At 40.1% G+C, this 27,481-nt stretch overlaps 1 protein-coding gene and 1 long non-coding RNA gene across 2 annotated transcripts; both read right to left on the bottom strand.

The window, feature by feature from the left end:
* Positions 1–2,637: 2,637 nt before the first annotated feature.
* LOC117520323 lies at positions 2,638–27,481 on the bottom strand. The gene is made up of 4 exons (XR_004563604.1): positions 26,749–27,481; positions 20,581–20,674; positions 3,464–3,621; positions 2,638–3,310 (listed from the first exon to the last, which is right to left on the bottom strand). It is a non-coding gene; the product is annotated as an uncharacterized LOC117520323 (long non-coding RNA).
* sox3 (SRY-box transcription factor 3) lies at positions 15,270–17,036 on the bottom strand. Its single transcript, XM_034181645.1, has one exon. It carries the CDS (start codon positions 16,828–16,830, stop codon positions 15,928–15,930), a length of 903 nt encoding a protein of 300 aa, XP_034037536.1. The 5' UTR covers positions 16,831–17,036; the 3' UTR covers positions 15,270–15,927.

Raw genomic sequence — 27,481 nt, 5'->3', positions numbered from 1 at the left:
GACACCACGCAAGCGACGGCGGCGAGAGGTTGCCATGTAATCCCTATGGAAGGACGTGTGTTTGTCGCCACAAACGTCCAAGCCATGCAATGCGATGCATGGATGTGAATAAAGCGATGCGAATAAAGCGATTTTGAGCAATTGCCATGTTTGTGGCATGATATCGTGTTGCATTGCGTCGCGTCGCCGTCTTCCCCAAGTTGAAAAATCTGAACTTTTCATCTTGTCACGACGAGATGACCAATCAGGGACTGGATATGTAGTGACGTGGAGATGTCTGGAGTTTATACTTGATGTGGACATGTCCTGTCTGTGGCAATCAGCCTGTGAGCAGGACTTATGTCCCTTTTGTCCTTTATTTATTTAACACAGTTATGACAGAGTTTGAGGGGAGAGCGATGAACTGCAACAGCAGCCAGTTTTTTTTTGTTCACATGTGCGCATGCGAATGAATCGTCCGTGAAGATAATTTTATTAACTACACAGATGTATAATAAATGACATATTTAAATGACATATTTATAAATATAAAAAAAACAACCAACCAGTGATGAGCTGAGGCTCATTTTCCCATAATGCCTTTTGGCATCTGTGTGTGTTAAGGCTCAAACATTCAGTATTAGCGCATTACTTTCAACTAAAACATATGTGCAATATTTTTCACTTTGTAAAATAACAGAGTTGATGTTTAATTCGATAAACTGTCCGGAATTGGTTGGGTTATAAATCAAAACCATAAGTCAAAATTACTTTTCTTTTAATGTCTTCCTTGACACATCTATACTGTTCCATGTCGAAGTAATGACTATTCCTTACAGCATTGGGCAAGGCGTTCAAAGACAAAAGCTTTGACTTGTTGTTTGTGTTGGGTTTGTGATAGCCTGTGTTTTTATTCAGAAGCGTTGGTGCCAGCTAAAATTGTTTTATGTCAAGAAAATTAAATTGACCTGAATATGATGGATGAGCAAACTAAACAGAATTTAGCTGTCACTTGAGTACTGGATGCTCACAGTAATTAAGTTACTGTAATCTCGTTTATTTGAGTACTACAACCTCAAAATAAACAAGTTACTATAATCTAGTAATTATTTAAGTTTGAGTCCTGCAAAATCAAATAAACAAGTAACTATAATCCAGTTATTTAAATCAATTTGAGTACTGCACACTCACAATAATTGAGTTCATCAAATCTGATTCAAGTCAACATAAATTACTTTTTTAAGGCAGCAAGTTTGCATATGTTTTTTAAGTAAGTCAACTTATTATATTTACAGTTAAAATAAAATAAAATAATCTAAAATAATAATTCAAATTGTGAAATAAGTATTCTACTCCTCTAATAGAAAACATACATAACCCACAACATGATTCAGATGTGCCGTAGAAGGATTGGATCATAGTTTGCTGTTGGAGATTTCCGATAACTAAGCCAGTAATTTTGTCAAATATTTATCCGATATCAATCCACAATATCGGATAGTGCACTCTGAGTATTAACTAGCTGAATTTGACAGGCGTATAAAGCAGTGCTTGCAAAAAAGACATGGAGTTACAACAGTGAGGTACAAAAAAAGGGATATGAGGAGAAACCAAGAATTTTAGTGTATTTGATCTGGGTTTTGGAATATGTATCAAAAAGAGGTGTTTTGATTTACTTTCTGCCAAGTGGTTAGTGCGTTTGGTTTCAGTGGGGAAGGTTCCCGGTTTAAAACCCCACCCCTGCCACTTTTCTCCATGTAATGTGGAGTTGTGTCAGGAAGGGCATCTGGCATAAAACGTGTCAAATCAACACACAAATCCACCTCGGCTCTGCTGTGGTGAGTCAACCCAAATGAAAACAAGGGGGGAGCAGCCGAAGAGACTTACACAGTAAATTTTGCAGAGTAAAATATACTCTACCAGGACTACATTTGGTTCCATTCCAAATAGAGTTAAATATACTCTATCACAGTGCTAATCAATACTATCACAGGGTAACAACAACTCTATCATGCTGTGAATGACTCTTATTGGATGATAAGACGGTAGAGCTGATTTCACTCTATATTAGAGTGTATTTACTCTATTTAGACTGGGACCAAATGTTATCCTGGCAGAGTATATTTTACTCTGCAAAATTTTCTGCATACTGTTAGTTTGTAGACAGGAAAACTTAGATTATTGATGTGTGTGTGTGTGTGTGTGTGTGTGTGTGTGTGTGTGTGTGTGTGTGTGTGTGTGTGTGTGTGTGTGTGTGTGGTGTGTGTGTGTGTGTGTGTGTGTGTGTGTGCACGCGCGTGCTTGCGTGTGTGTGTGTGGTAGAGGAGGAGGAGGGCATTATTGGACAAGATCCAGAACCTGCTAAAGATTTTTATTTCTTTTTTGTTTGTTTGTTTGGTTCATTTTAATACAGTATTCTGATGATATGCTTCATAATGACTTTTTTATCATTCATTTGTTTTTTTAAACACAAATCAGGGCATCGCCATGAAAGAGCATTCAATCACAAAGCCAGATTAAGATTAGAGATTATATTTATGAATTTATTTACTTGGTGTTGTTGTTGTCTGAGTTGTTGCCAACAAGGAACTAGGGCGGTACCGTAGTCTCGTGATTGCACTGATGCCTGGCATCCGAGTATTCTCTGAGCCTGTGTACTGGCTTGAAGTTTTACTTTTATGTCTTAATGCTCCAAATCAGTTCCGCATAGATCAGGATGCTTGTTTCTGTGATTTGGTTATATTGTTTTTACCATATAAATAGGGACATTTCTACTCTTACCAACGCTGATTTGACTGATCCTTCAAAAAAAAAAAAAAGCATGTGTTCTTGAAAATATATCTCAAATTTCATGATGTTTGACTCCACTGGCTATGGGGCACAGTAAAAAAAAAAGTGTTTCCATAGGTGCCAAACTCAACAAATACCAACTATCACTAACATATTAATTTTATTTTATTTGTGCATCTGATATTTTGGGTCTGGAAGTTTTCATCTGGCAACAGAGGATTTAATTTAATACCAGAAGAAATGCACACTTGTCTCCCTGCAGATAAAGCTTTTAGCACCCTTACAGTTTCTTCAGGGATTGCCAGGGTATTAATAGAACCCGGTGAGATAATGCAATCAAAGCTATCATCAGCATGACATTGGACAGAACGTCCTTGTGCGGTTATAATAAGTCACACTAAGGGATGGCCTGAACATACTGTGACTCACAAATATTACAGAATGCCGTGTGAAGCCGTCAAGCACCTTGGTGTAACAGGTGAAACCACAAATTATGCCAAACTTGCTATGCCAGGTTCAACTGTTGACTTCTGGCTTCAAGCTGGAGAGTTTAAAAAGTCACATTAATTGCTCTCTGTGGACTGTGCACAAGTACACACATCATGTTCTTGCAGACGAGCATGGATGCATTAGAGCTGACTGTCTCTTGTGTGAATGTACATAAACACACAGCCCTGCCTATGTTGCAAGTTACAGAAGCTGCCATGCTAGGGACACGCCCTCGGAGACAGGAAGAACAGGCCACTCCAGAGTAGGAGGACATCTGAGACACAGTGGCACCACACTGCCCGATGACTCTTTAACGTCCTCCTTATCTCCATCCTTAATCCGCAGCTGCTTCACCATCAGCTACTGTTTACACCAAGCACAAGTCAAAAGTAAAAGGAGTAAATGGACTTTCTTGATTATTCAAGCACTGAAGTCACTAGAAAGTCATTGAAGAAGGATTCAAGTGCAGAGGGAGCCTCATATTGAAAAAGGATTGAAATTACATGACAACTTAGCAAAATGCTTTTTTTTTATTACTCATTCATCCCCTAAATCACTTGGCACCCCCACTCCTTTCCTTTGCCTGAGCTATTAAATCACCATCTTGACCTCGCGACCTGGGGCCGCAGTCATAAAGAGCCCCCCTGTGGATCTGAGGCCTGATTGTAACATTTGAATACGAAATGGACTTGGTCGGCCTGGAAATAGTGCTGTGCACTGAGAGGCAGGTTGACCCACAGGAGAGAGGCCTTCCACAGCGGCGGCGGAGGCCCCGCTTCTCCTTTAACATGGATTTGCTTGGTGTTGGAAAGGAGCGAGAGACTGCAAAGTTGGGGTGTAGGGGGTTCGGCCTTTGAGCGAGAATGAGGGAGAAGAGAAAAAGAGAGGGCAGACATTTGAATAAGAGAAGAAGCGATTGGTGTTTGCATGACAAAGGACCCCCGCCATCTCCCCTGATGGGTGTCATAGCGCTGCACTAAAGCCATGCAGAACCCATCCAACCCCACCCAGCTACCATCCCCACCTGGGGTGGGGTGATGCAGGGAGTGCAAGCATGTTTATGCATCCAAGGTGTGACTTTGGGGAGGGACAGCAGGGGACCATCGTCAGGTTTCGGGGTTAGGAAGTGTGTGCGCATTTTCTTGAAAGGAGAGGTTTGCATTATTCAGAATGGAAGTTTACCATTTTAAGTGACAGAGCAAGACTGACTTTAGACTTGAGAAAATTTGACAACAAGCTCTCAGTCCATTAAATGGGTTGTGTTGTGTAAATTTAGTTTTAATCCACATTCCCATTAGGACTGCAACTAAATTATATTGTATCTGATTGATCTGTTGATTATTTCTCAACGAATCAGTTAGTTGTTTGTTCCATAAAACATCAGAAAATAGTGAAAATGTCAACCAGTGTTTCCCAGAACCAAGATGACGTCCTTAAATGTCTTGTTTTGTCTACAACCCAAAAATTAGAAAAAATTATAAAAAGATGAAAGTCTTTTCTGCAGTTATTTTATTAGTGTCACAACGTGCCTTTATTCACACCAATGTTCACCACAGACATTCTTGGTCTCTTCAGCATTCTGCTAACCATGAAAATAAATCTCAATAAGGATTCACTAAGACAAAAAAAGTACTGTATTTGCTCCATTAAACGCGCCAGGGCAGGGATGTGCAATTTTCATGAAGTGGGGAGGGACATTTATTGACAATCATTTGCGTGCACATGTACGCTGTGCACAGTATGGCCTTACGGTACATACGTACATGCATACTGCATGCAAAAGAAGCAGCGCAGATCAAAACAAATGTTTTTTTTTTCTGCATGCAGTAGCTGCTACACAATTACATAAAGTGGCTCCACTCAAACATTGTCACTCTGCAGCGTTCAAGCTAAAAGTCGTGAAAGAAGCAGAAGAGAAGGGGAGGCACCATGCTGCTCGAATTTTCCTAGTCGATAGGAAACACGTCGGGAGTAGTGTAGGAACAAGTATAAGCTTGCAACCCTGGCCAAAACAGCAAAACTGCTGCCTGGTGTGTGTGTGTGTGTGTGGGAGGGGGGGTTTACCAGCACATTGAAGAAGCGCTGATAAAATGGTTCCAGGAAATAAAAAACTGCAGGTTTTCATGTGATAGAGAAGGGTCTGAAATACAAGCCACTGCAACATGGAAACCAGAACAGACTTCATGAGATTCATGGCAATGAAATTGTTTTACCTCTGTTCTCTCAGTAATTCACAATTTCACTACATGCAATGTGCAGAATAACATCAGGAGGAGCTTTTAATGTGTGTGTGTGTATGGCGGTGGGGGGGGGGGGCGTTAATGGAGTAAATACAGTATGTTAAATTACCTGTTAACAACAGATTATCAATTATGAGTGAGAGATGCTGATACACTCAGTGAGAACCACCATTACAACATTTTTTTTCTTGTTCTGTAACATTTGCTGGGTTAGAGAGGGCGGGCTATGACATCTTACTTTCAGAAAAGTTCTGTATTATCCAGATGAAAATGCCAAGGCAGCCTTTTTCAGATTCATCCACTCTGGGATCCGTTTCAAAATGTAGCGTTTTTTGGCCTAACCAAGATGCCATTTAAGTGTGGATGAAACATCTATACCATACAAAACTTTTGCGGATATGCCTAAACCTGTCTCCATGTGGACAGGGCCTTAGTTCCATCCTCTCTGCATTGCATGTTTGCCCATTCTTTGTTGCACTTTGTTATTGACCTTTATTATAGTTAGTATAGCCAGAGCAGACGGCCACCCACCCCCCTGAGTCTGGTCTGCTTGAGGTTTCTTCCTACAATACTACATTCCCAAGGGAGTTTTTCCTTACCATGTCTATGTGCTTGCTCAGGGGGAGTGAATAAGGATAAAGTTTACCCTTGTGAAACACCTTGGGGCAACTTATGTTGTGATTTGGTGCAATATAAATAAACAGAATTGAACAAACATATTTAGACCCCTGCTTGTTCTGTGGGACATATGTCCACTAAGTCCATGAATAAAGGAGAGACACCTTTCCATTTAAAGCAAAAGGTTCAGAAAAAAAAAGCCATTTCTGAATCTTGTAGTTTACATCACATAAGGTCCATGCACTTCTTGATGGAAGTAAAATTTTCTGTTGGAGCAGTCTCTGTTGGGATGTTCTCCAAAACACAGTAATTAGCAGGAACGACCAAGCCCAGCCTCCAGCCGCTGCAATAACCAGGTGCCGCTGAGCCGAGCTCCAACTCCAGCAGTACACACACCACTAGATGTGGCTGCTAGTTGTTGTGGAGGACCATGTGTGTTTTTTCTGAGCATTTCATTACAAATGTCTGTAATATATGGCTTGCTGAGTGGTGAATTGTCCTATTGCATTACATAAGATGTTTGTGCTCCTGTATTTCTGTTGAGTGAAATTTTCATGTTATTTAATTTTGTATGTTAACAGCATTGCCACTTTTAGCAGCTATCTGTAACTTGAAGATGTTAGGTCCAGTTAATGTATGATTACTGAGGAAATAATTAAGCCATTCATAATTTTTAATAACCACACCAAAGCAAATGGTTATAAGAACCACTGCCCTTTATGTTTTCTCCAATATATACAACTTCTATGGTTATGACCTTTTACCCACTGAAACCAGCTGGCAGCAAACAGAAAACACTTTTGAAGCTCTCACACCTGTCCAAGTTTGCGCTGTTTCATGCCATATCAGGCACATCTTTGCGGCTCCCTGTCCAAGTTTGGTACAAAAGTTAGTAAAATTCTGAAGCTTGGTGGATTGAGCAGCAATCCATACTCAACTCTTGATATCACGGGCTAACTAATGATCTTTGTACTCGTCATGAAACTTGGACATTGAGTTACTCAGATTCTACACAGGGCTGTACCACTCCGAGTGTGAGTCTGCCAAGAGTCTGTCTGAGGTCCCAAATATTTTGAACGTGTTAAAACCAGCACAAGTTTAACCGATCTGCCCTATGATATCTATGCTGGACAGCATGCTGACCTCCCCCAAGATACACAAGAGCCACACCAAAAGCCATCATCAGCATGAATGGCGACTCGGGACAGAACGTGCTGCTTAAAACTACGTGAAGCTGGACAGCCGCTATCATTGCGTGACTTTATCTTCATATAATGTTCATGTAAACATCATCTTCAACTTCAGAAGAAAAGAATACTGTTTGCCCCCCGAAATACACGTCCTCGTGCTGGACAGTTGCCATCGCAAAGTTAGTGTCATGGCAAACTCACTAAAATTACATCATCTGTGGGCTGCACCTCTACAATGGAGACTACAAATCAAGGTCTTGAAGCATTAAAATGTCTCTTAAAAAGATGCAACACCTCAGTGTTTATGGTGTAGTTTGTCTCACTTTATGTTTTTAGGGTATATCTTGCTGAAAAGGTGAATTTTGGAGAACTGTGCTGAGATTATACATTTCATTTAATTTTCCATGTTTTCACCAAAAGTAAATCAGAACGTTGCCTTGCTTCTAGAAATTATCCACCATTGTTATGAAGAACCCCCTTCAAACATCGTTCCTGCTGGGCCACAGTGGACACATCTGCTATCTCAGGTGCACGGACCTCTGGCTGGCACTCTCAGGTCTTGACCACGCAACCTTCCCTGTTGGCTCCTCCATCCTAGAATTTGATAAGAACAACAACAGTACAAGAACAGAGATGAGAGCGGATCATCAGAAGAGGCCAAACCAAGGGTTATGAAGGGGATTTCACAGCTCACTAAGTTTGGACAATTTATTTGCAATCCCCATTATTGCAGCTCCCGAGGGACGTCGTGTCTGCATAAAAACTGATGCATTTTCTCAAAGGTGGAAATAGGCTGTGTCGCAGATTAGCCGCCACTCGGTCCACTCGGGAGGGCCCGCTCACGCAACGATGCGAAAATGCAGAGAAAAAGTACAGCAGGAGGGATATGAAGGTGAAGCAAGCGCTAGCGAGGTCACACAATCGCACGCACTGACCCCCTGCAGACAAAGTCTCCACAGGCTCTTCTGGGCAGCGCTGGCCCTCCGGGACACACCTCCAAGAGAGATGGCCCGACTAACTCTCCATGGCAACTAATCAATAAGTGACAGAGTCAGTCAGAACTGACCCGTAGCCAAGAGTGTTCCTCCTCCCCCCATGTTCCCAGGGTTTTACACACACACACACACACACACACACACACACACACACACACACACACACACACACACACACACACACACGCACATACACACACACACTGCACTGCAACACAACATTTCCCTAACTTGACCACTACCTCACAAAAAATAAATCCTGTTTTGTGTTTGGGGCAGTTTTAGAAGTGCGCTCTCTCACACCTCCTGACAATTGCGATATGATCAGATGACTTCTGATGGCGCACATTCACCACGCCACCATCTGTCAATCTGTTTCCCTTCTCACTGTCTCCAATGAGCTCTAATCGATATCCGTGGCCTAGATGAGAGGTCTGATCTTCCCCTTCATCGCCTCCTCATCTCCTTGTCTCCTGCTCTGCTTTGTCTCACCACAGTCCTGTATTCCGTGCGCTGTCCCTAGGCATATACACTTGGCCTCATTTTCTAGGCTTCCAGGACAGGTCAGAAGTGAGGTCACAGCACTACTTTTTAGCAAATTAAAAGCACGCCACACGCTCCAGCGTTCACAGACAAACTCCTGGAGGCTGCAGAGAGAGAACATCTGGTGCAGACTTTTAATACCAGAGATCTTCCCTTATTGCCAGACTTCCCTTTGCACAAATTAGAACCAACTGTTTACATACAACCGTATGTAATTGCCCTTACAGGTTATTCAGGAAGAGGCCTCTTAATCCAGTTTCATTCCTGGGGGTGTGTGTATGTGCGCGTGTGATTTTACGCTTTTTCCTCCAACCACAAATACAAGCAAAAACAAGTTCAAGTAAACCTCAGCAGCAGCGCTTAGCCGAACAAAAAAGTCAAAGGATCGGCTTTAGAAAGGCCTCGTTAAATGTACGACTGGTGCAGCGAGAACACAGAATCCTCCCATTTCAGCTGTTCGTGTGATCTGTATTTGTTTTGTTGAGGACAAAGATGCAGTAATCCCGTCTCATATTTGACAAGACTCATATTCACACACACCTGCTGGGGCAAAGTAAACACACCTACAGGGTAGACACCTTAATAGATGACCCTCGCATTAAAAACTTAGTCAAGGTAAAACCAAAAACATACATGTTGGCACGATCGGCTGAAAAACATTCTTATCACTGAGGAGAAATAGTTCTGTGAAAGCTGCCGAGACACTTACAGTTTAACTTAATGTCTGATATTTATGTGCTTGATTGGTTTAATTGGAGCTTTTTTTTTAACACTGGGTGTCAGCATTATGATGTGCAGAAGAATTTACAGGCTGCTTCAAATAACACAAGCTGCAACCACAGTTGCACATGTGCAGTATGTGCCTAATACTTTTACACACCACAAAAAAGTTGCTGACCATTCATCCATTCATTTTCTATACCCGCTTCCTCCAATCAAAGGTCACAGGAGGTCCTGGCACCTATCCGAGCAGTCAGAGAACAAGAGGCGTGGTACACCCTGGACAGGCGCCAGTTTACTGCAGTGCTGCTGCTAAATAGCTACTAATTATTAATAAATGCAAATAAGTGGATTGTGTGACCATGTTTCACCTTTAAGATATATCATGTGTTTGTTTTCCATTTGGTCCAAGGACCGAAGTGGCCTGGTAAGAGTGCAGGTCGTTTTGGCGGTGCCGTCCCAATGTGTAGATCTAATGACAGTAAGTATAAGTTTAAGTTTGCTGTGGGCTGAATTGTGCACCGTGTGCAGGCAAGTGGGCACATGCTGCAGGAACTGATTTACAATAAGTCAAACGAGAGGAAATAAAAGCATGAAGCACCGTGTCCAAATCATTAAATGAAAGACGACAATCGCCTTTGACAACTGAGCTTGTCAAATTGTTAAAACTGACACTGAGATTGTGAGTAAACGGATGCCAGAGCGCTAACGTTGCTTAAGCAGCAAACAAAGGTTGGTAAAATCTAAAATAGTAAATTAGATGTAAAAATAATTGATCATGTGATTTAGCGTGTGAGCTGGATCTTAAACTATCAGGGATGTGAGCGTAGAAACGACAATATTTACCAGGTGGATTAAAAAAGTAATTGTTTAAAGCTACTAATTAATTCATTACATTCCTTAGAAAGCAACATCACATTACTTTTAATTATTAATTAATATTTAATTACAGAGCATAACTACCAGTGCTAGTTTGTTGAAATAATAATTGAGTAGCATTTCAAATTAAAAGCACAGCTTCTGCTTTCCATTGAGCTTTTTTTATTTGTGAAATTGTGATGTGGATTAATTTTAAAAAAATGTGCATAATTCAAATGAAAAAGTGAGTGAAGTGAGTCCAAATGATGAGTGTGCAAAACCTGGACTAAATATGAAAATAAGCTGCAAAAACTTCCAGTTTCCAGTTCCTCCAAACAATACCTGGGGTCACATTTGACCCCAGGCCTTGTCTTTGACATATCTGAGGCCACCCTTGTGTGATAATTCCCATTTCGCTATTTTTTTAATAAATAAGCATCAGCTAAGCATTTGGTCTTCAGTCATATTTTTGCCATACTGTAAATGTTGCTGATTATTTGCTATAATTCTGAAAAGTTTTGGCCTTGACCTTTTATGTACTGCTTTCATTTAATTTCCCCAAGAAGGACATAAATATGAAACCACTCACAGAACATCAGGATGATTTGACAGCTTGCGTTAAATAATTAAAATGTAATTTTGGGTATGTAGTTTCATACCTGCCCAACCTTTTACTTGGGCACCCGAAAGTCAACTCATTTACTTTCCCTGACATAAACACAAGTATCTTGCTGCTGGGCGGATGCAGTTTTCTTGAGTTTACAGCATGCTTTCCTTTGAAGCAATTCCCACTCAGCATTCCTTGCGGTTGTGTAAAGGCACGGTGACCCAGCCACAGCTATCATTAATGAGGCATTCGCATCGACAAACAAGCCTGTCAATGCTCAGATTCACTCCAGCAACAAGAAAAAGTAAAATTGGGGATGGAACTTCAAAGAGGAGCTTGAGAATTTTAAAAAAACAGTGGTCAAATGTGATTTTCTAGTGTCTTAGGTAAGTGGGTGTTGCTGAGTGAGTGAGTGAGTGAGTGAGTGAATGGAGAGAGCTGAGGGGATGGTGCAGTGGAGAGGATGGCTCTCAGTGGGTCAGCCAAAAAGCCCTGACCCAGGAGGATTGATGCCATTTCCCACGCGGGGAGTTCGACCTGAGTGAAGCTCATTAACAACATCTGCCCCGGTTCAGGGAGATTAACCCCCACCCCAACCTCTGCACCTCTCCACCCCACCATGCACTGCTCTGCTGTCAATCTCCGCACCTCACACCAGTCACACAGACTGTCCTCAGCTAAACGTGGCCATCGAGGCCCCCCCGGGCCCCTCTGCACTGGCTGCACCCGCAGTGGGACACCCCACCCCAGCCCCTGAGAATCAACACCTGTGGCAGTGGCGGCTCCAGATATTTGTTCTTGATGGGACTGGTTGGGGATGTGATTATTTCATGAAGGGGGAAGTGAATTTTAAGTGTCAACATCAGCGATTTCCAAAGTGTTGCTGTGAAGGTACTGCAGGTGGGCCTTGAGTGGTCATTAAAAATAATTAAATTAGGAAAATTTATAATTAACTTCAGTAATGAAGTTTAAATTGCAATCAGAAATAATAAAACAAAGTCATGGGATTTAATTAAATTACTCTTTATTTATCTGACTTAAATTATAATCATATGTATTTATGACAATTCTTCATCTTAATATCAATCAAAATGTGATTAAAATGTTTGGGTGGGCTGGTTTACAGCATACACTGCAAAAAAAAAAAAAAAAAAAATTTACTTGGACCAACTTAAAAAAAATACTTTTTAAGTTGTCCACATTTAGCCTTTTTCATTGTACATGTTGTTAATTCACACATACAGCGCAGAACAGGTTGAACATACGATAACTATTTTTGTTTAAAAGAATTGCCCATCTGACAAGACAAAAATGCAATTTTGTGTACTTTAAGAAAAAGTACAGGCAAAACAACAAAACAACACAGCCAACAACAAACAAGAGTTGGGACAGAATTTGTTTTCCTGTAGGTGGCGCTATCACTTTTTCATCTACCAATATCTCAATTTGCTCAAAAAGTTTTTGGCACACACACAATCAATTTTTAATCACACTAGCATACCAAAGCAAATCAGTAATGAAATTCTTTTTAACTGTATTATGTGAATTCATTCAGTGCTCTCTTTGCAGTACTATGGAAAACTAAGGATTCCACGGGACCAGATCAATCAGAAAATGTGAGAAACTGAGGTTGAAAACCAGATTTTGTAAGGAAAATGTCAGTTATTGGTGGGGCTACTGGAATTCTTTGCGGGGGCTGCAGCCCCATCAAGCCACACCCTTGAACCGGCTCTGGGGTGCGGTCCCTAAACCTCACTCACCCATTACACTCAAACTATGTTGTCAGGTGATGACTGATCTTCTGCATTAGGGCAGGTTCTAGATTTAACTTTGAGATTATGAGCGAGCAAGTGTGCACACCGAAGGTGTGTTCCACTTCAAAGTCGCCCAGCCAGTCGGGCAGGAGGGTTAGTGATGTCACCGATGTCACTATGTTAACCAGATTGATGCAACGAGTTTTCCACTCATCACACTGGGACGTAAAAGACGCTGAAAACACCCTCGCTGCTTTTACCACCTTGAAACTCTCCTGCTGGCGGGGCATGTCTTGACATAATATGAGGAGAGACATGTGAAAAACAGGATCGACTGAAATGTGGCCTGTGGCACTGCTGCGCGGCATGTGTGCATGTGGCCCACAGTGGCAGAATCCGCTGGGAATTCCGCTGAATCCATGTTCTACAGGGCTATAATTAGGTTAGTTTTTGGAGAGGAGGTTAAACAAACAGGGGGCTGTGAGGTCAGAGGCAGATGGAAGTGGGATATGCCTGCACTTGCTGAGTGGGCACAGAGTGGAGAGAGAGAGAGAGAAAGAGAGAGAGACAGAGAGAGAGGCCCTCTAGGCGCTCTGCAGGGAAAAGTGCGCATCATGGAGAGGATGTGGAAATGGCCCCATTCAAATGATCAATAGATTTGCACACACCTTCCTTCATAGGTTTTCACTCCATCACTTAATTTCCTTGCAAATTCCAGAAATTGTGCAGGAAGTGTTTCAGTGCATGTTCATGCTCGGAAATGTATGCATGTGAGATTTTCCAGACAAGTTTGATCAGTGAGTTTAAACAAAATAAAAGCATCACTCGCAGATCAGAGCAAAGGCCTCTGACACAGAGGTGATGAAGAGAAAAGCTGCTTAATTACAACAACAACAACAAAAAAAAGTGATTCAGAGGGAGCTATTAGGTGACGGGCGCTGCTGGCACGCTAGACTGACTTAAGAACCTGTCAGTGAATGCGGGGGAGGTCTGGATAATCTTTGCCTCCAAAGGTGCACGATGCCTAATCCTGGCCGTGGAGCTGATGCTGTGGATCAGGTCCTACAGGGAGTGTGGGAAGGCCAGTGGGACCACCACGATGCTGCAGCCCACTTGGCGGCACCCAGCAGGCCTGGTTGATCCCCTATAAACACCTGTGCATTGTCAAAGTGTCAGCCACAAAGACAGCAATTCGACCGTGCAATGATTTTATCATAAAGTGGCTTCAGAGTATTTTAACAGACAGGCTGATGTGGACAAATCAGGATAATGCTCAAAGATCGAAACCGTCCAGAAAAACTGAACAAGTTTTGTGTCCTGCACACCATGTTTTATGTTGCTTTCAAGTCTTGTCAGAGTGCAGATATTGGTCAAAATATTGATTTGATTCACGTTTGTTGTTTAGCGTCGCTTGAGAGAAACAATAATTTGGCATGAAGACTGACATGAAGGACTTGTGGGACTTTTCATGCTTTTGAGAACTGTGGCGAGTTTGATCCATTAAAACAGAAAGTGATCCAGGACTCACCCTTTAATGTTCTTGCATTTTTACAATGTGGAAAGCTATAAATATAAATAAACTCGCTGGTGCACTAAAACTAAAATCAGTGACTGAAGCAATTTTGGTTTATAAAATGGTGTTAAATGGTATATTTAATACTAAACAATTCAGAAGCATTTGGGTAAACTTTAATGAGCTGTAAGTGCTAAAATGTATACATTACCTCCACACAATTTTTTTAATGGGGAAAATAGTGGGAAATGGGGATTTAAAGGAAAACGCATTAGAAAATGCACAGATTTTCATGAACAAGATGAAAAAGTTACATTCAAATTCTTTGGCATTTTGCACAAGTGAAAGTTGGCCTCAACTTAAAATTTGTGCTTTTTGGAGATACTGAGTTTTGCATGCGAATCTCGTGTGTATTTTTTTTTTATAGAAATCCTGACCAAAAAAGTTCATTCCAACAAAGCGTATTAATGTTAGAAACTTTAGCAATATTTTACAAATAATATAATACTATAAGCTGAAAAATATTGGATGAACTTGATTCTGTTGCTAATTGACATAGTTTTATTGTGTGGATTTACTTTGAGTTGAGCTGGGTACATACATTTATTAAAATTGAATTGAGTCATCCAGCGAGACTTTTTTAACCATTTCTTTAAAAATGGTAACCACACCAAACCTGGCCTCCAAGGCTGTAATCATTTTAATTGCGCAATAGCAGCATATTTTAAATTGTTTTAAGTGCACTTTTCAGTTATTTTAGTCTTTTAACATAATAAAGAAGGAAACTTGACTTGAACCATTATCATCTCATTTTTTAAATTTTCATTTGCATACAAACATATTTTAAAATATTATCAAATTTTAAGTTTGTCATTATCAGAATGCAAGGAAATGTCACACGTCACCATAATTTGATGTTTTTTGCAGTCACACCATAGAACAATTTTTTTTAATGAAAAAAAAGAGTCACAAATAATGTTTTATACAAATTTATTCAGCATTTAAGAATAGAGGATGGTCTTAAAATATGTAGAAACGTCAGTTTAAATAAACCTTTCGTTCATGATAGAGTAAACATGACACTGTCCAAAAAAAAAAAGAAACCATCACAGGAAAAAAAATTACAAAAAGTCGATATTTCACTTGACAAAACATCGGGTTCACACGCTAAAAAACAAACATACCTCACTATAAATAAAACTTGCGTTGCGACCCGCACAGTCTTAACATCATTTAAAACTATGAGAATAGGAGGAGGGGGGAAAAAACTACAAAAATTTGGACACAGTCGAGACAAAAACTGACTTTCTACAAATTAAGGTGTAAACATTAATATCGAACTTTTCCATCCATCTTTCAGCCTCTTGACGAGGCCACATGCCTTTTTTTCACAAGAGAGAAAATGCGGCAATATTTCAAAGAAGTCCACCTTCTTCTGTACACAAAGTTGATTGCTTAAAACTTTCAAAAGCGATTTACTCTGATGGTTCAGTTCGGGTCCGTCTCAAACTGAAAAGAACTGGATAAAAAGAAAAACTTTTCAACGTTTCTTTAGCAACCAAAAAAAAAAAAAAAAAGTTCAAGTATCCGAAGTACTTTTTTATTTTTATTTTTTAAGGAAAGCAGAGTGTTCAGATGTGGGTGAGCGGTAGCGTCCCGTTGACGCCGGTCCCTGCGCTCTGATAGTGCGGATGGACGCTGTGTAACCGGCTGCTCTGCAGGGACGCGTGCTCCGCGCTGTCCCCGCCGGGGGGCAGGTACATGCTTATCATGTCCCTCAGGTCCCCCAAACACGCACGCTGAGTGTGGGACGTGATGGCCGGTGGCGGCGAGCTCGGTTCGGTCTTGCACACGGACGCCATGGAGCTCAGTCCCATGGCGCTGCTGCTCTGCTGCGTGTACGCCGGAGACATGCTGTACGTGGACGCCGCGTTCATGTACGTCTGCGCCGAGGTCATCATCGGGTACTGGAGCCCCGCCATCTCGTACCGGTGCATCTGCTGGATCTGCGGGCTGTTCATGCTGTGGTGTTGAGGGTAGGCCAGCTGATCCTGCATGAGCGAGTACGCGCTGTTCGTCCAGCCGTTCATGTGTGCGTAACCGTCCATCCGCTGGCCCACAGACACAGAGTTACTGACGGTGTTGGCCCCTGGCGCCAACAGACCGCCCGGCAAAGAGTACTTGTCTTTCTTGAGCAAGGTCTTGGTCTTCCTGCGGGGACGGTATTTGTAATCCGGATGCTCCTTCATGTGCATGGCGCGTAAACGCTTGGCCTCGTCAATGAACGGCCTCTTCTCGGCGTCGGTGAGAAGTTTCCAGTCAGCGCCGAGTCGCTTGCTGATCTCCGAGTTGTGCATTTTAGGATTTTCTTGTGCCATCTTCCTCCGTTGGCCTCTGGACCAGACCATGAAGGCGTTCATCGGCCGCTTCACGCGCTCCTGATCACTGGCGCTGTTGTTCTTCGCGCCCGGCGCCGATCCCGAGTTTGGCGGCGGGATCGGGGTCTTGAGCTCGGTTTCCATCATGTTATACATTCTGGCGACTTTTAGCGTTCACTTACAGGGACGTAAAAGAAAAACAAAGTTCAGAAAAACGCGCCAGAAGTAGTGGAGCTGGTGCGCAGTCTCATAAAAAGTTTTGCCCAAAGACGCAAACAGTGTCTGCAGGTGCGTCTGGCTCCTCGGCGCACACAGCTGCTCTATCGCCTACGGCTCCGAAACACGAGTCTGGAACTTGTTCCTCAAGCTCATCGGTTAATAGGCCCAGTGGCCGGACCATGTGATGTGGATTGACAGCATTACAATGAGCTGAGGACGACCAATCAGCGCGCAGCAACTCGTTTACCCAAAAGGAGTGCACAGCGTTTTGGTGAAGAGGAACAAGTTGTAAAACCAAACCAAAGCGCAAAAAAGTGATTTAGGCACAGGCAAATAACGGTTTTTAAAGCAGATTAAAACTGCAACCAAAATAATACTGCTGCAAGTTTACATAGTTAATAACATGACAGTGAGATATAAAAAGTGTCAAAACAAATTAGGGCATGAATGTCAACATAGTAAATTATATTAATGTTTAAAATAAAAGTGTGTCAGTGGATCAGAATAAAATGCCTCTGAACTGCATTTCCTGTCAAAAATACTTTTAAAAATCACATCTTAAAAAATCCGAATGAAACAGAAACGTTTTATTTTGATATTTGTATATTTAGCTTTGTTAGTACATATTTCTATATTTGCAATGACAGAAAATGTTTATAAAGTGAATCAGCATAATCCTGGTAATTTTTAAATCAAATTAAAAACTTTAATCTCAGAAAGTTATTAACAGAAAAACTATCAAACTGAATAATCGGGGGCTCTTTGAGTGTTTGGGCGGTGCCTCAGCGACCTCTAGCGGTGGGGATGGGCGGTGTTCACGTGGAAAACTTCACCGGTGTTTTTCCTAAAATCCACAGCTGCTGTTTGCACACTTGTTCCCTCGGCGCGTGTTCATGGTCGTGATGACGGCGGCAGAGTGGCCTTCATTTACATGTGCGCCACCGCAAACGAGAGGGGGAAAAAAATCCCTAAAAAATTTCACACCTGCTAATCATCACGAGGAGCCCATCGAAACCGGCTGTTAACGGTTTCGATGGGCGGTCACGGTCACGGTTACGTGGACGATCTATGCGGGAGTCGACGTGGAAAATGTGCCTTTTACGCCCATCGGTCTCCTGCGTGACTGAAAACGCAGCTTCTTATTTGCTCGAAAATAAATAACTAAATACATACATAAAAAATAAAAGTCAGTCATTTTAATCAAAGCACCAAATGTGGATGTTATTATATTTCTTTCTTTCTAGATCACAAATGGTTGCAGCAACGTAGCTCCGATTTTCCTAAACAATCTCTTTTTTTTTAATGAATTAAATCTTCATGTGTCCACACGGGGGAACGCCACAAAAACACGCCAAGTGCAACTGAAATAACGTCAAATTAGTCGTCTTCTAATTCAGTGAGATCGGTTATTTGTTTATCAGGGTGGCTCTCAGTGCTGATCCGCTTGTAATCTTCTTATAGAAACTGACCAGTAGCACTGAAAGGGGGCAAAAAAAAACAAAAAAAACCTCAGAGTGGAGTAACCGTGGGTTTGGTAATGAGGGCCCCAGTGCAGCTAATTTCCTAATTAATGAGCAGAGGACCACCAGCACAGCTTAGATTCACCCACAGCGGCCGTCATGTGCGCACAAACTACTGTTTTGCGAATTGATTTTAATTTCTATTTTCTATTTTTTTTTTTAAATAACAGTGTCAAATGTTTTAATTGCGGATTCGGGTGAATATGATATATGAATTTGCTCGAGCATTATTTAAACCGTTATTAATTTAAAACTACCATCAGCTTACTCCAAATAATTTGATTTCAGGTGGATAAAATCATATAAAATTCATTTTCTTTCCTTCAAATAATCTATTACTAACCCCTAATCGCTTCAGTTTAAAGCCGACATTATGTTATTTTATTAACACAATAAGACATTTATTTAGTGTTTCACATTATTCCGGATGTCCATTTAACGCCACCACCTCCAGAATAAATATTTTTTTTGTTTCAGCTCAGTGACTGTGGATAGGGCTTTTGAGAAACAGTAATGAACAAAGAATAGGTTTTCAATTACAGCCACAATAGAGGACTGTCTCATTATGATTTGCATGATTTTTTTTTTTTTTTTTTTGACAAGAATGCAAATGAAGATGCACTTTACGCACGCTCTGCTGTCCCCATTGTGTCCCCGTGAATGGTTGCGTCCCTCCCAGTTCAACGCAGGTAAAATAATATTCACGGGTCATTTAAAGGGAACAAAATCGTTCTGTCATCATCTCTTTATTTCACCCAGGACACCTATAATGTTCTGTGACTAAGATGACCACAATTGTACAAAAAGTCAGGGGGGAAATGGTTAAATATTTTATGCTGATGACAAATTTTGTTTAAAAATTTTTTAAAATCTGCTGTTAGTATTGATTAATTCAAGCTCTTGTATTTTTTTATACACAGCCAATCCACAGTGTTTCTTGATTCCATAGCAGGATTTTATGAAAAGAGAATTACCATAAAATGAACTCAATGAAAAGTGGACTTTTTGGTGATGATTTAGGAAATGCTCAAAAGCAACAGGTATACAAATCACAATTTAAATTAGTACCCTGGTATCAATTTTTGGCTAAATGAGCTTCAGCAAGATTGAGGTTTTCTTGTTTAATAAGTCATTAATTCCAGCTAAAACTGACTGAAAGGCCTTTATATTCCATAAATATTTGTTCTTTACTCTGATTTTTGCAAATACTCTCCTGTTTAATTGAATATGTCTCCTGTAAGGAACTGAGACTTATTTAATAAATAACCTATTCATTTTTAATAGTTAATACTTTTTATTTTAAGATAAAACACTGTTTAAAAATTGTTTAAATATTACTCCAACTGGAAACTATAACGTACATTATTATTATTATTATTATTATTATTATTATTATTATTAAATGGAAAAAAATCAAAGCAGTCCAATTCAGAAAATGTAAGTTTATTTGCAAATGGTACCACTTGTATAAGATATGCTTTTTGCACCAGTATCTGTTCAAAATTCAGATGCATGAAGCCACATGTTTTCATGTTGTTGGACTTGATCAAAGATTTCTAGAAAAACATTAATAAATTCATGGCTTGTCCCGTGTCACAGTTTTATTGACCTTATGACCTGTATTGACTTATTGTACTCCATTTTATGATTGCATTATATCATATAAAATTATTGTTAAAAATGTAATAAATTGCAATGAGCTGTAACATGTCTAAATTATAATTATGCTTTATTTACTCAGGGACACATATATGACCAATTTTATAATATAATATAATATAATACAAATAACAAAACATGCAGAAAAACATGCACAATTTTGTTAAAATGATGAAGTGTTGGTTCAGAGTATTTTTGGTAAAAACACCTGAATGATAAATTTTCAGTGGACATTTTGAATCATTTTTAAGTTCTTAATATGAAGACATTTTATTTAAAAGAAATTCAAATGTAGTGCAAATAAAGTAATTAAAATCTTAAAATAAGATTTGTTGAAGATGATAGTTGTTTACATTTACTACCATATCATTGCACCCAAAATACAAAAGTCGAAACAAGAGACTCAACAAAAATTGCAATTATTTATTATTTAATTGAGTGTGTGTTTACTTTTATTCAAATTCAGTGTGACAGAAGTGGATGTGACAAAGCAGGCAGATTAACTCACCACATTTCGAAGCCACCTGAAGATCATCTCTTAATTGGACCATTATGAGGAGGCAAGGCCTTCAGTCAGCCGATAAAGGGACTGTCAATCAAACCTTGAATGGAACCAAACACATGCACAAATCATTTTCTGATCTGGTGTAGTCTGTCAGGGAGATAGTATGTGGCACATGGAGAAATCTCGCCTCCGTTGCGGCAAAGTGTGCCTTCGTTGCCACATTAGAGGTGTGATACGTGCACACTCTGACCTGTGCTTGTAAAACAACATGCAGAAATGTGTTTGACTCCTGCAGCTGCAAACAATGCTTCAAACTTCAGCCCCTTTCCGACAGGCCGAGCATGTCTCTCATTATGTGGCTGTGTGAGCAAGGCCACGCTGCAGACGCGGTGTAATCTTCTTAACCCTCCACTGTCTGAACAAACACGGCGTGACCACCCAACACTCTGCACCGCATCACCAGGGAAGCAGGTTTTCACCTCATCACCTCACCCTTGTACCTGATTATCACTTAGGGCACATGTGACCTCCCAGAAGTGCATGTGGAACTGTGCACACTGTTCTAAAACCACTCAGAATAATCAAGTGAACAAAAACTCCTATATTCACTGACCCCTAGCATGCACATCATTGACACTTGGATTTTATGCCTTGATTATTGATCAATGAAGCTGCTGAAAAAGATATCACAGGAAATTGGTGGAATCATTTAAAAATGAACAATGATTATGAGCTTCTTAAACAAAGACTTGTTACATTTACTTCGCAGATTAGAGGAAACACTCATATTAGGGCATCTGGTATATGATGCGTTAAATGAAAAATAAAATACTACATTACTCTGAATTATAAGCACCGTCCATTGAAAGCTAATTTAAATTCACTTTAAATTAAGCAGAAAATTTCAATAAATATAGTTTTTCTTCTGAGCCACTGGTCTGGGGCTGAATTTAGACATCTAGAGAGAGAGAGAGGAGCTGCAACACTTCCACAGGAGCAAAGTCTTCTGCTGAAGAAACTCTAATCTGCACAATCTGCATTTATCTCTCGCAGACACATCATATGAGAGTGCAGCTCATTTGCTGGTTCAAAGGCAGAGCATTATGGATGCACTCTGAATCATAACAAATGTTGTGTATGTGCAACAAAAGAGAATGCAGTTTAAATTAGACATCCTTTTGCTGCAGCAGTGAAGTGTGGGTGGTAAGTCAGTAAGCAGCCGCCTCCTGCTTGGAAAAGCTGTGAATGGCATTATCAATCACTTCTATATGATGATCATTTTAAATAGTGTTATTGCCCCGTCTGGCTAATTATAGAGGTCATTATATTCCATGTATCTTTTGAATCATTGCCATGTTCAGTTTTTGTGGAGGGGAGGAAAAAAACAAAACAAAGAAACATTCATCTCCCCCTTTCTTTTTTATTTAATTTAATTTAATTTTTTTTTTCTTTTTTGGAAGAAAATGCTGAATCTTCACTTTTTTTGTTTTGCACCTTCCCAAAGCGAGCAGCACTGTTTTGTTTTAGCCATAATTGAGATCCCACTAATCTAGTCTCTTAAAAAAAAATTAAAAAGGAGAAAAAATTGCTCTTTGTCATGCCTTCATTAGTTTAAGATAATATTGTGAGAATGCACAATTAATCTGCAGTGTAACTTTAATTAATTAAATACACCCAATTTTGTAATATGATTAATGCCACCAAGTTATCTGCATTCGCCTGCAAAATGAATATGTAACAGTGATACGCTGTGAATTAACTGCAACTTTTACTAGTTCCCTAATAAGAGGTAATTTATTATTTCTTAAATACAGAAACAAATAAGCGTGCATTAATATATAAATTCATGAGTTCCATTATGTGTAATCGTGCTGTGATTTGGGAGGAAAAATGACTAATCTCTGTTGTGTGCCAAAGCTCTAGATGAAGTAGATAGTGGCTATAAATTTAGTTTCAGGCAAGGTCTCATTAAAGGAGGCATAATTTAATTAAGAGTAGCCATCGCCCTCTAAATATATTAATTACCTTCAGCATGACCAGATGAGTATGGCGATTATTGCGTACTTCATTAGGGTAAGTCTTCTGGGAGAAACGCAAACTAAGGCGGGACGCTGGCTGTGTTGACAAGATAATGGATGAGCTGGTCTGAGATGAATTTTGTCACCTTGCTTGGCGTTGAGCGCCGTCACAGAGAGGTGAGACAGAGGACAACGCAGGCCTTTAACCAAGGTGCCACCACGAAGGTACTGTAAAACCTCATCAGGTAGTCCAAATCAAAGAGTTTGAACCAGGTAACTCAAACAATTAAAACAACAATAATCATTTAATTAGGAAAAAGCAACACGGGTTGATTAGTGTCGGATTAACATAAAGGGTAAGTCCACTTTTCACCACCCAACCCATAAGAAATTTACATGCTAGTGCACATGCAGACGCTGAACTGACTGCTGCTTTTTTTCTTTTTTTTAGATATAATTCATAATTTATATGGGGTGCACATTCCTGAATTATTCAGCAGGTGCCAGTGTTCACCAGGTGGCCACACCACGTTTAAATCTTCCTTTTCAGGCAGACTCAGGAACAAAGTTTGAAACGGGTGTTTTAAAGGGTTTGAAACATTTCTAAGCAGTGTTTCAAGTCAGCTGTCACTAATTAGCAGGACTGACGAAGTTTCGGCACCATGCTCAGATCGCACACACTATCCATTCTTTAATTCTAGGTTTACTTTTCCATTGTGTTGTATTTTTCAACCTGTATTTTCCCACATATTGGGCACAACCCATCATGTGTCTCTTTACAGTTGCTAATGTTAGCTGGGCAGAGTGAAGCAATGAACACATGACAAGGCCGATGTCCAACAGGCCTATCATCATGAGTCCAACTGCAGCTGTTAATAATTTTGATTATTATCTCCGGCCAGCAAAGTTGGGTGGAGGTTATGTTTTCACCCCTGTTTATTTGTTTGTCTATTGGTGAACAGCCAGTAACCGACAATTTTTCATATATCATTATGAAATTTTTTTTTTACAGAGGATTCATATACTGATAGGCAAAAATTGATTCAGTTTTCAAGGTAATAGGTCAAAGGTCAAGGGTCAAAGTCAGGAAAAATCTTGGAATATTAGAAAAATCCCTATCCTTTAGCATTGAACAAATTTTCAAAAATTCATCACTCTGTCAAAAAAGATTGAATTTCTTTCATATTTGAGGCCAATATGTAGGATGGTATCCTTTATCGCCTGACAAAGTTTGAATCAGATCTGATCCAGATTACAGATTTTGTGGCCATTTAAATTTAACAGTGAAAACCCCATTTAATGTATATTTTACATTATATATTAATTAAACGTGCTCCAGTCACTCACATATTGAAAGTGAGGTGCAGACTGACACTCAGTATCACCTGACAAAGTCTGATCCGGATCTGATCCAGTTTTGTGGATTTGTGGACATTTGAATTTAACATTGAGAAGTCCATTTGGCATACATTTTAATTCATTTAATTTTATTTTTAATTCATTTAATTTTTTTAATTTAATTTTTAATTTTTATTTTGCACGCACACACACACACACACACACACACACACACGCATACACACAAAAACTTAACAAAGAAATCTCTCACAAAACCTCACAAAGGAAAACAAAAGCAAACAAAACCTCAAACAATTTCCTGTTGAGTGCGGCCAAAAGGGTGTGGCCTGAAGCAAAGGCTTACATTTTGCTTTATATCTCAATCAAAAGTGCCTCAGTCACTCTCATTTTTCTGTTGTGGATTTACCTACACGACTAAAAATGGATTAATGGATTCCAATTTTATGCCTGTTTGTCTATCTTCCAGTTATCAGTCAGAAACCAAGTGTCAAAAAGAAATGACAAATTGTGCATAGCAAAATAACTAATGATCTGTGAAAATGATCTGAAAAAGAATTCAGAAACTGAAAAAGTTGAAAATTATAAAACATGACAACACCACAAAAAAACTTTGAATCAAGTGCATGAAATAAATACATAACTCCTGACATTTGATCACATCTAATTAGCTTATCAGGACTTTGACCTTGAAATTTTTTTTTCCAATATAAAAACTTGTGGAATTGGAACTAGTGCTGGCGGAGGTTTGCGCTCTATGAGCGCGGTGCTCTAGTTTATCCAGCATCCAGTGATCATCCAGCAGGTGGCAGACATATCTATGGGATATAACATAGCCAAAACAAAGTTGTTCTTCTGAGCCTTCAGGTTCATCAAAGTTCACTGGATGCAGCAGAGTTTGTGCTGATTAAATGTATTTTTATTTTTTCTTATTTTTTTTTTATTTATTTTGGGGAATTCAAAGATTATTTATGGCAAGCCAAATCAGCTAACATGCAGAAGAGTTTTGATGAATACAACAAGGCAGTATAAGTACCCGCACGCTGGGTAAAGGATTGTAACAGAAGATTAAATGATCCTCAGCACTATCTTGTAAACCGTCATAAAATGCACTAACAATGCATTTTAAGGTTTGGGAAAAATGATGTTTTCCAGTTGATTTAGACCTCTACTGCAGGTGAACTACAGATAACATGTACTTCTTTTTTGCGTTTTTGGAAAACAAGATTTCCGCTCAAATGAGACAACTGTCAAAATGCTAAAGCACTCAAGAGGTTTTAATATGACAAAGGTTGTAAAACGTGAACATGTCCTTTAAATATATGATCATTCTATTACTGTGTTGATCCAAATATATTTATGTATATGCACTTATCATAATAATCCATCAATTAATTTAAACTACATAATCAGATCAGGTGTGGGTCCTTCCAGCACACACTGCTCCCCCCAACCCAATTTTTAATGGGGTTGTGACATCACTCGGGTGTGTGTGTGTGTGTGTGTGTGTGTGTGTGTGGTGTGTGTGTGTGTGTGTGTGTGTGTGTGTGTGTGTGTGTGTGTGTGTGTGTGTGTGTGTGTGTGTGTGTCCTTCCTTCTGAAGGATACTCTGACAGACAGGAGCACTGGTGGCTCTATCTTGAACATCTCTCCCAAATGTTCATCTTCTTTACACAAATGTTTAGAACTTATATACTATTTTCTTCTTCATGGTTACTTCCAGCATGTAAACTGTTTAGGTCTGCCAGAGTAATCAAATAATAATCATCATCATAATAAGAAAATAATGTTTAATAACCACGCAGAGGAAGAAGTCGGTTTTTGTCAGGCTTGTTGACTTGAAAGAGAAAAATAAAATAAAATAAAATAAAATTCTTGCTGTGAGTGTTCATGACTGGGCTTAGTAGTAGTTTTTTTTTTCCATAAACCAAAACATTATTGCCTCATTCTCATTGTATTGTTATTATTGTTGTTGTTGTTATTATTGTTTAAATGAATTTAACAGTGATTATCTCAGTTAATTTTATTTAAACAAAATAAGGTTGGATAGTTTAATCATTTGACTGAAGTTGAATATTTTGAAGTGATCAGTTTCCTTGAAAATGTTCTGAGTTGCACTAAATTGAGAGTTTTTTATTGTGGTGTGTGTGTGTGTGTGTGTGTGTGTGTGTGTGTGTGTGTGTGTGTGTGTGTGTGTGTGTGTGTGTGTGTGTGTCCAACACAAAAAAAATTCAAACACAAAAATGCACACTTTTAAATATGATGAGGCTTGACTGAAAAGTGGATGGATAATGTGGCACAAAACACACAGACACACGCATGTTTGTAAGTTGTGCAGAGGCAGCAGCAGCGGCTCATTTCCCTGCAGACTGATATGTCACTGAAGCATACGACATGCTCCTGCTGCAGCCTCGTTCCTCTGCTGGCTGACAGTCACACAAAGAGCTGAACTGCTCTCATTTTTGCTTTCTGCTTAACTTACACGTAGATATGTGCTTGTTGAAAGTGTGCAAGCTCACCAATATGCCAGCGTGCACCTCACACAGAGCAAATTTTTTTGTGTGTGTATTGTAGGGACCGAGTGCCAGACATGCAGCAGAAACTCTGATTTTCAATCTGTCATGTTTACAAAAACACTGATTAAATCCACAGTAAAGTTACTTCATTAAAAGAGACACATGAAGACAGCATAAATTGAAATGACAGGACACAAAGCTCCCCGTGCACAACCCCTCCCTCCTCCTCTTTTTTATGAGCATCCTCCTCCCACTCTGGACAGAAAATTGAGGATACTCACCAAACTCTGTGTGGTCCTAAAAAGCTGTTCCTTCCCAATCCTTCTCACAGATGCACCTTCTGCAGCCGACTGCCACCAGGCCCAGGAGAAGCTCCACAAGGAAGTACTGCAGACAGGCCCGGGGTAAAGCGGTGGCATCCACAGCTCAGAATCACAGCCATCCCAAAGGATGAGCTCCTCCCCCTCCACCGAGCCTTTCCCAGTGTCAGCAGAGAAACAGAGAGCCTCAGAGCCAGGCCGATGCCTGTGTGGTGCACTGCACACTGCAGCTGAGCACATCCCTGCTCTGGGGACCCGTCTCATTCAGCCAGATTGCTTCATACAAAAGTTTACAATGCACCAGTGAAAGCATATGGTTGATATTCAAATTTTTTTAAATAGATGAGCAGAATAGACAACATGGCTGCTGTAAAACTTGGCACGGGAAACTGACCTGGAGCTTCCTGTTTGAAAGGACGGCTACGCTGGGTGAGAGGAGACAGCAGCTATTGGAGGAGAATTTTAAAAAAGGACAGACAGTGTGCATGAGCTCAGAAAACAAAATCTCTGCCGTCCCAGGAGAATGGTATGGAATAATTTAAGTATTACAGCATGAGGACAATCGCATCACTGAGTCACAAGCATGAATGCATTATTGAGTAAAAGCATAACAATGTGGGCAGATCCAGTTTCAAGGGGTCATATTCAAGCAACACCTCCAGTCGCCCAAATGAGACACGTGGAAGAAGAAAAA

This window comes from Thalassophryne amazonica, chromosome 11, assembly GCF_902500255.1.
Source record: "Thalassophryne amazonica chromosome 11, fThaAma1.1, whole genome shotgun sequence".
Lineage (NCBI taxonomy): Eukaryota > Metazoa > Chordata > Actinopteri > Batrachoidiformes > Batrachoididae > Thalassophryne > Thalassophryne amazonica.
The sequence above is the reverse complement of the archived record's forward strand: the minus strand, read 5'-3'. Positions and strand labels throughout refer to the sequence as shown.

Bases quoted from the DNA above. Each gene is read 5' to 3' on its own strand.
- sox3 (XM_034181645.1), bottom strand. From the start codon at position 16,830: ATGTATAACATGATGGAAACCGAGCTCAAGACCCCGATCCCGCCGCCA.